This window comes from Mus musculus, chromosome 10 (assembly GCF_000001635.26).
Source record: "Mus musculus strain C57BL/6J chromosome 10, GRCm38.p6 C57BL/6J".
NCBI classification, from domain to species: domain Eukaryota; kingdom Metazoa; phylum Chordata; class Mammalia; order Rodentia; family Muridae; genus Mus; species Mus musculus.
The window spans coordinates 7,585,543-7,594,190 of NC_000076.6; the positions used below are offsets into that span (position 1 = coordinate 7,585,543).

General features: G+C 48.8%; 1 protein-coding gene across 6 annotated transcripts in view; it reads left to right on the top strand.

Moving 5' to 3' along the window:
- Positions 1-4,274: 4,274 nt before the first annotated feature.
- Positions 4,275-8,648, top strand: part of Lrp11 (low density lipoprotein receptor-related protein 11) — a 34,952-nt gene continuing 30,578 nt past the window's right edge. For all 6 annotated transcript variants that reach the window (NM_001379151.1, NM_001379152.1, NM_172784.4 and 3 more), the window contains exon 1: positions 4,275-5,071. In NM_001379151.1, coding sequence (NP_001366080.1) covers positions 4,510-5,071 — 562 coding nt within the window. In that variant the 5' untranslated portion in view covers positions 4,275-4,509. The remainder of the gene's footprint in view (positions 5,072-8,648) is intronic.

The following is an 8,648-nucleotide window of genomic DNA, read 5'->3' on the forward strand; positions in this document are numbered from 1 at the left end:
CTCTCTCTACGTGGCCATGGCCAACCTCTCTCCCTCTCTCTACCATCTCTCTTTCTCCCTGCCTTTCTACAATAAAGCTCTAAAACCATAGATCGTCTCTGCTTATCAAGGCCCTCCATACTTGAACAATGGGATAGGCTTTCCCCTAAAGAGCCGTGTTTAACCTCCCTCCAGAAGGCCTTTCTGTGCTCTAGCCACAGACCCGACCAAGGACTCTTGCCCATGTGAGAACCACCCAGCACCTCCTCTCTCCCTGCCCTCTCCTCTCTTCAGCCCAGGGATGACAGAGCTGCCCCCCGGGGCCTCCATTTTGTTCTCAGCTCAAACATCTGGGATGGCTGAGACTGAGAACCTGTTATTTCTGGCCTCTGTGAGGCCCAGAGACCTCGGACTGCCCCCTGTTCACCCCCCGATGGTCTGGGCTCCATGGCTTCCCACAGCCAGACACCCACCCGGGGCCACGTGGAAAGCGTGTGGCAGTCCTCTGCATCCGCCTGCCCAGAACACTGGAACTCTGACAGGACCCAGGTTTTCTCCCACTCCCTTTATTCCCCCACGCCCACTGCCCTACAAGGCTAGTTGCTTTGGAGCTTGGAGCTATCTAGGATGTAGATTCTGAGGGAACATCTGAGGCTGGCAAGTTGCTGGAGCAGTTTTTAGTTGATGTGAAATCTGCTAGGACAGATAAACTAAATACTGAAGGTAAAGGTAAGGAGTTTACAGGAAATTTTTTTATCTTGGCTGTACATTTGAAACTTTTACTTGGTCCTGGTACTTGGGGAAGGGGAGTCCCAAGGCCAGGGAAAGGGGAAGAAGACCAGGGAGAGGGGGAGAGGTCCCACCCTCAGGAACAGACAGGTGGGGGGATTCAGGATGCTTTGGGGAACAATGTTTACACAACAAAGGATAATGCACCTGAGGATCACTTGCTGGAAACAACCAGGTCTTGGGGTTCAGAATTTAGGATTTGTATACATAGCACCAGACCAACCCCCAACAAGCAAGTTAATGGTGAAGTGTGGAGGGGTTTGGGGTACTGGATGTGTATTCTGACTGTGGGTGAGGGAAAGAGGTGTGTGGGGGAGAGTGACCAGTGTGTGTTTAGGTTGGTCAGTCACTATCATCAGAGATCTGAGGATGGATTCTAGGAGGAGGTATAATCTTAATGGTCTCTGTATCAGTTAAAATGGCAGAGACTTTTCATTACCTAGACAATAGCTCCAGGCTCCCATGGTCTTGATGGCTGGGCAGTAATGGTAGGCTTTGGCTGTCATACAGGGCAGTGGCCTTGGGTTGTCAGATTCAGATCTTAGAGATTTTTTTTGTTTTTGTACTTGGGAAAATTGACAACATTCTGACTAGGCAGAGCAGGGAAATTGACCCAAAAGTGTCTACAATTGGAGCAGAGTCCTGGCAGTCAATGAGGTCTGGGCAGCTTTCCCAGAGGTCAGTGTTACCACAATCGAGGTGGAGTCACTGTCATCATTGTGTCCTACCTGTCCTCTTCGGAGACCACAGGGTCTGTGTTAGGCATAAATATGTCTGAAAGGACCTAGAAAAAGGCACAAGACACCTCAAAATAAAAAAGATGTATTTGTCCCTGTGGGACAAAGGGCAGGGAAGAAGAGACAAAGACAGGAAACAGATGAGCAGGAAGAGAAAGGAACAAGTGGGGGAGGGGAGTTGGGCCCAGAGGGACCAAGGACTGCCTTAGGACAGAAAGGAGAAAGATACCTACTATAAGCAATATAGTATATACCTACTATAGCAATTTGTAAACAGAAAAGGGAAATCCCTGTGTTAGGATGAGTTGGCTAATTTTAATTGGGCACGTTAATTAGGTGAGCCAAAAAGAGGGCTTCTGATTGCTGGACTTCAATACTTTGATAGCTGGACCTTGGTAGGCAGCCTCAGAAGGAGCAAGTGGCCAAATGAGGGACCAGACCTTGGTGGCTAGCTTTAGGAATGTAATCTAACAGTTTAGCAAGGCAGAGGGGATGGGGGAAGGGCAAGGCCTGCCAGAGCCACGCTTACCATGCTCAGGTTAACTAGAAAACCCTTCGATGTCTCTATAATTATGAAACACTTTAAATGTCATATTTAGCAGATCTCTGAAGAGTTTGAGGACCACCTATCTAGTATGTTTAATTTAGGTTTAACTTTGAATTATGTGTGTGTGTGTGTGTGTGTGTGTATTAGGTATGTGTAGTCCAAGAAGGGAGAGAGAAGAGTGGAAAAATGAAACTATGTTGAAGGGAAGTGGAAATAAGAGACTTTTGACAGTGTAGAATGGAGTGTGATATGAGAGATTTGAGGATCTTGTATTTGTGTAAATGACAAGAGTTTTGATAGAGGAAAAGATTAAGCAGGCAGTTGAGGACAGGGAAAGGCTAAGTTGAGAAAGTGGCTTACAAGGCGGGAGAAGATGGGCATAGGGTGGGGGAGATGATAGGCCATAACTATATTACATCTCCAGGATAGAGGTGAGAGGGAAACCTAGAGAAAGATGAGAGCACAAGGAAAAAGGAAAACCAACAGCAGAGACTTTGGCTTCAGGAAGGGAGGCCAGAGCAGAGACAGCAGCAGGTGGAGGGTTTACCAGCTTAGGCTGGCACAAGAGTGAGTATGGCTGGTTTTTCATCTGTAAAATTAAGAAATGAGATGAGAAGGGAGGTGGTGCAAGCCTGCGATCTTAGCACTCAGGAGAAGAAGGCAAGTGGTTCATGAGTTCAAAACCACTGTGCTACATAATGAGCAAGACACCATGTGTGGTGGTTTGAATATGCTTGGCCCAGGGAATGGCACTATTAGAAGGTGTGGCCTTGTTGGAGTAGGTACAGCCATTTTGGAGGAAGTGTGTCACTGTGGGGTGGGCAATGAGACCCTCCTCCTAACCACATTGGAGCTAGTCATCTTCTAGTAGCTGTCAGACGAAGATGCAGAACTCTGAGCTCCTTCTTCAGTGCCATACCTGTCTGGATGCTGCCATGCTCCTGCCTTGATGATAATAGACTGAACCTCTGAACCTGTAAGCCAGCCCCAATTAAATGTTGTCCTTGTAAGAGTTGCCTTGGCCATGGTGTCTGCTCACAGCAGTAAAACCTAACTAAGACACCATGTACGAGGAAATAGTGTTTTTCAGGCAGAACAGGGCATTGAGGAGGCTGTGACAGCATGCACAAGATCTGCTCAGGGCGAAGCCAGAGAAGATCTTAGCACAGAGGCTAGGTAGTGGATAATAGAGTCCCACCATTGGCCAAGAAGCTGTTCACAATAGCTTGGGGGTGGGGTAGTGTTTTTTCAATCTGGTGACACTGGGTATATAAGCCCTACTCCAGAGGAGGCCCCATGTTCAAGAGGAGCTAGTCAACACAATTCAGATTCCACATTTCTGGGTTTAATGTTGTTTTTGGGTTTTAAAAGTGAAACAAGAAGGGAGGGAGGTGAGTGCGGATCTGGGTGGAGTAGGGGAAGGTATTAGAATATGGTAAAGATGTATGGAATTCTCAAAGAATAAATAAAAGCATTTAAAAACAAAAGGTGACTTCAAAATTAGTAATAATGAGCTTCTCCACGTGTCTAAGCACTTCGTGGGCACTGACTTACTTAACATTCATTTTAGAAATGAATACGATGATATCTTGATCTTGAAGCCGCACACTTCAGAGTATTGTGTTCTATCAGTCAAACTAAATCAGGTGTCATCCATCCCAACACCCAGTAAACTGATGGGAGATCATCAATCGGCCCAACCCTCCTTCCCATACTGCCCGGCCTTTGCCTCCTCACAAGTTCAGCTTTCTGTTGCTAAACTTCTGGTGTTTAAGTTCTCTAAACGAAACTGAAAGGCGAATTAGAACCTGAATGTAAATGTTTTGTTTCCTTTATTACCTACCATAGTCCAAATCTCTTTAATAATAAATAATGCAACGAAGTTGGATTCCAAAAGACTGCCAAAGTTGTCTGTGGTCCCCTGGCTGTACCCGTCGCTCTCCGTAGTAGCCCCGAACTTTAGACTGATGGATTTTCTGACTCTTCCCCTCCCTCCAACCCCGAGTGCCCTGCCCTGTGAGCTATGGCCTTGCGCGAGTCTGCTTGCTGAATGAGGCCTGATGGGCCCAAACACCCACGCTGCTTAGGGTGTGATCAAGCCGCGGAGCAGCCAGGCAACTCCGGGGAGTCCCCTCCTCCTCCCCACCGGGCGCCGGAGACCGACAGACCTGCGGAAGTCCCGCCCCGGAGCCGCCCCAGCACGCCAGGCTCCGCCCCGTCGCAGCCGCTGTCCGCACGCCGGTGCTGATCCACGTAGAGGCCGCTCGTCGTCCCGGTGCGCTTCCGCGGCCGGAGCGAAGATAGAAGCACCGAAAGCTCGCAGCCTGGTAGCAGGGCCAGGGCGGCGCCGAGTCCGGCCGAGTCCGGCCCGCGATGCCTCTCGAAGCCGGCACACTCGCCGCCTCCGTGAAGCAGCCAGGCCCCGGGGCCGCCGAGCTCTGAGGCCGCGCTCGTGCCATGGCCACAAGGGGAGGAGGACCGGGCCCCGGCTTCCGGCACCGCGCGCTCCGCGGGCTGCTGCTGCTCTGCCTCTGGCTGCCCGGCAGCCGGCCCGGGGAGCCCGCCGCTCCGTCGTCCGGAGTGGATAGGCTGCTTCAGGACTTTCGCCGGCAGCTACAGCGGGCACGGCCTCGCGAGGAGCTAGAGCCGGAGCTACTGGGCGGCCCGCGGGAGGATTGCCCGGGTGCGGGCGGTACGGCGGTCTACCGGGCGGTGCCCGATACCATCATCCGCACCCAGGATTCCATCGCGGCGGGAGCCAGCTTCCTGCGCGCACCCGGGAGCGTGCGGGGTTGGCGGCAGTGCGTGACGGCCTGCTGCTCCGAGCCGAGCTGCTCGGTGGCAGTGGTGCAGCTGCCCCGGGGGCCCAGCGTGCCCGCACCTATGCCCGCACCCCGCTGCTACCTGTTCAACTGCACGGCGCGCGGCCGCAGCGTCTGCAAGTTCGCGCCACTCCGCGGGTACCGCACTTACACCCTCAGTCGCGCCGAGGACGCCGCTGGGATCCCTCCCCGGCCAGGTAAGCGACGCCAGGAGGGTCCCGCCTGCTATCGAGCGAGCAAACTTCTCTGCTTCCAGAGGATTAAAGCTGTGGGTAACCGGGAAAGTGGTTCACATTTTTCTCTGACTTTGGGCTGGTGCTAAGAAAGTGCAATAGAGGGGCAGAAGCAGACAGGGTCCGTTGGGCTGCCTTTGGAAGATAAGGGGGCAGATCGGAGAGCACTGACGGATCGATTTAAGACGATAGCCCGGAACCTTCTTTGTCCCAGTAAAGATTATTTTAGTTTTATTTTGTCTCATAGGTTTTATAAAGCGTGTTTTACCGCAGGAAATAGCAAGGACAAGATTTGATTAGATGCAGAATTGCTCCTAAATACCCACTCCTGCTTCCTGGTTTGGCTCTCTGCCAACACATAGCTCCTTCAGATATAAAAATATGAAGGAAAACTTGTCACTCCATCTCCATTCTTTTCTTCCATCCCTTGCCCAAAAATTTCCCCACATTCGTGACCTTGTTGGTTTTGTGTTCCACTCAATTTAAGGAGGCCAGCTGTGTGTGGAGGGGATTGGAGCTCTGTAGTGGGGTCTGCTGGGCTCAGTACACAGTGGATAGTGTGTAAAGTTAGTCTCTCTTTAAAAGGCCTAAACAGCTTGCCCTCTGGTTTTTATATCAGTTGCTCTAGGGAAAAAAACAAGACACAATGAAGGGGCAAAGTAGCAGAGAAACGAATTTTATCCCCCTAGGTTCTCTGTGCTCATCTGACAGAACTTTGCATTGCTTCCAGAGCTTTCCTTAAACCCGGGAAAGAAAAGTAAACAGAATTAAGAGTAAGGCCAAAACCAAAAGCCATCTAAGTGTTTTTTCTCCTCCCTGCCCTCCTTTGTCCTTCTTTTCTCTAGGGGGAGTTTGCCTTGGCCACTGGCATGGCCTCCTCTCTGGGGAGCACTGACTAACATGCCCACTCTCTGGGAAGCGCTGATACACCCAGATTTCTTCAGGTCCTCAGCACCCTGTGGTGCAGCCTTGGCTCCCAGGCTGCACTGATTGGCCCTGAATGGAGGGCAAAGGGCATTGTACAGACAGACAGACTCCCGGGGTCCGCTGTCCGGATGCTTACCCTGTATGCGTTCCTTGTGTTTGTAGACTACTTCAGTTTTCCTTTCTGGATTGTTATGATTTCTTACCTCCTTCCTTGTGAACCTGTGAGCACGTGGAGCTTGAGGCTAAATGAGTCAGTGATTTAGCCAAGCTCCTTGCAGGGAGTTGTAACAAGTCTATTAAGAAGACATAGGGGATTGCTGGATAGGATAGAACAGATTTAGAGTGGTTACCCATCTGCCAGTATATTGGTCACTCTCCGTGAGTTTGATGTTAGAAGCTATTTTAAGCTATTTGCTAGTTCTTGAAACAGCTCTAAGGTCAAATCCTGTTGTCTGGAAGGCTGACCTGGAAAGCAACTTGCCTGAGGGCCACTCAGCAAGTAGTTTGCTGAGCTGAGTCCTTCATAGCCCTGAGGGTCTGTCACTCTCAAGCATAATGAGGCGGCTGTTAGAGAAAGTGAGAAAATTGTAGGACAGAGCCTACCTGCTACAACTTCTGAATGGAGGAGTGCCTGAGGTCCTCAGTCCTCTGTTGAGTCTAGGCTCCTCCCATGCAAGTCCCTGGTAACCATCTTGGACTTGCTTCTGTTCTAGCTCACTGTTGCATAATGACCGAGTGTGGATGTTTCTTGTGATTTTTCCGGGCACTATAGGTGTCTATGGTATCGTTACAGAACCTAGGTTGGCTGGTGTGATTGACTGGAAAGAGCAGTGGGGTGCCTTGAGTAAAGAGGACTATGGGGTAGAGGCTGAAATCCTTAGGATACTATAGGAGCTGAGAATATAATCCCTCAGCCTTCGGAGACTAGAACCTTTGCACTGTTTTGACTAAAGTAGCCTGAAATTCAGTGTCTCTGGATAGAGCTTAGAAAGGCAACCCTTTGCAGTCAAACCAAAGCCTTGGGTGAAATTCTGACTTCTCCCAAGCAGACCTCCGTCTGCTGCCAGGCTTCAGTTAGGTAGAGAGGACTGACCTTCCTGTTCAGGGTGATCCCTCCGCAGCAGGCTGACTCATCTCCACAGACCTGGCTCATTTCTTCTCCTTCTCCTTCTCCTTCTCCTTCTCCTTCTCCTTCTCCTTCTCCTTCTCCTTCTCCTTCTCCTTCTCCTTCTCCTTCTCCTTCTCCTTCGCCTCCTCCTCCTCCTCCTCCTCCTCCTTCTCCTCCTCCTTCTCCTTCACCTCCTCCTCCTCTTCCTCTTCTTCCTCCTCCTCCTTTCTCTCTCTCTCTCTCAGTAACCACTTATATTATTCATAAATAATACTAAGATTATTTATTGTCAGTGTTGGAGAAATGTATTGAGACAACTCTGACCTCACACAAATCCCAGATGGATATTTACTTTGTTTGTTTGGGTGGTTTGGTTTTTGTTTTTTGAGACAGTTGCTCTGTGTAGCAGAGACCTGGCCATCCTGGACTCTTTTCGTACACCTGGCTGGCCTCAGACTCACAGAGGTCTGCCTCTGCCTCTCTGGTGCTGGGATTAACACTGGCATTCGCATCATTTATTTACTTAGTATGTTTCTGGACATGCCTGCCACAGTGTATGTAGGCAGGACAGAGGCAAATTTGCAGGAAGCTGGTTTTCTTCTTCCATCATGTGGGCCTTGGAGGTGGAATTCAGGTTATCAAATTTACTGAGCCGTCTCACCAGCCCTATATACATACACAAGTAGTTTAAAATTAAGCCATAGTCTACTCCATAGTTAGAAAAACTAGAAGCTAAATTCAGTATTATCTGTCTGGGAGGAAGAAGTCTTCAAATCAGTTAAATAGAACATCAAAGAAAGATTTTGTACAAATTCACACACACACACAAAAATGTGTGTCAATAAGTAAGGAACTGCAAACAAGAGTCTAGGAAGTATGATCTTAAAATGTTAACAGAGCTGAGGGCTGCTTTGACAAATGAACAAAGGATTCAAGGAAACAGTTTCCTGGTGAAGACATGCAGTTGATAAACACAGGAAATGGCCTTAGCTAGCACATGTGATGGGTCCCTGTTACCATCAGAAAGAGTGAAGGAAAAAAATCAAAAGTAAATGTCAGCCTACACTCACTAAATTGTAAAACAAAAAAACAAACAACAAGTAAAAAAAACATAACTTGGCACACATGTGAGAATCTGTATACTCATGGACATTGACAGTGTAAACTGATACAACCTCTTAGAAACCAACTAGGAAACAATGTATCAGAGATTTAAAATACCCATTCTTCTAGGGCAGTGGTTCTCAGCTTTCCTTGTGGTGACCCAGCCCACCATAAAATTATCTTTGTTGCTACTTCATAACTGTATTTGCTACTGTTATGAGACCTAATGTAAATAATTTTGGAGATAGAGGTTTGCCAAGGGGGTCATGACCCACAAGATGAGAACCACTGTTCTAGTTTTTGGGTTTTTTGTTTTGTTGTTTTTGTTCTTTAAGAATAATAATCTGTGCTGGAGCAACAGTATGAGCAATAACGTGATAACTGTGGAATTATTTACAGTGA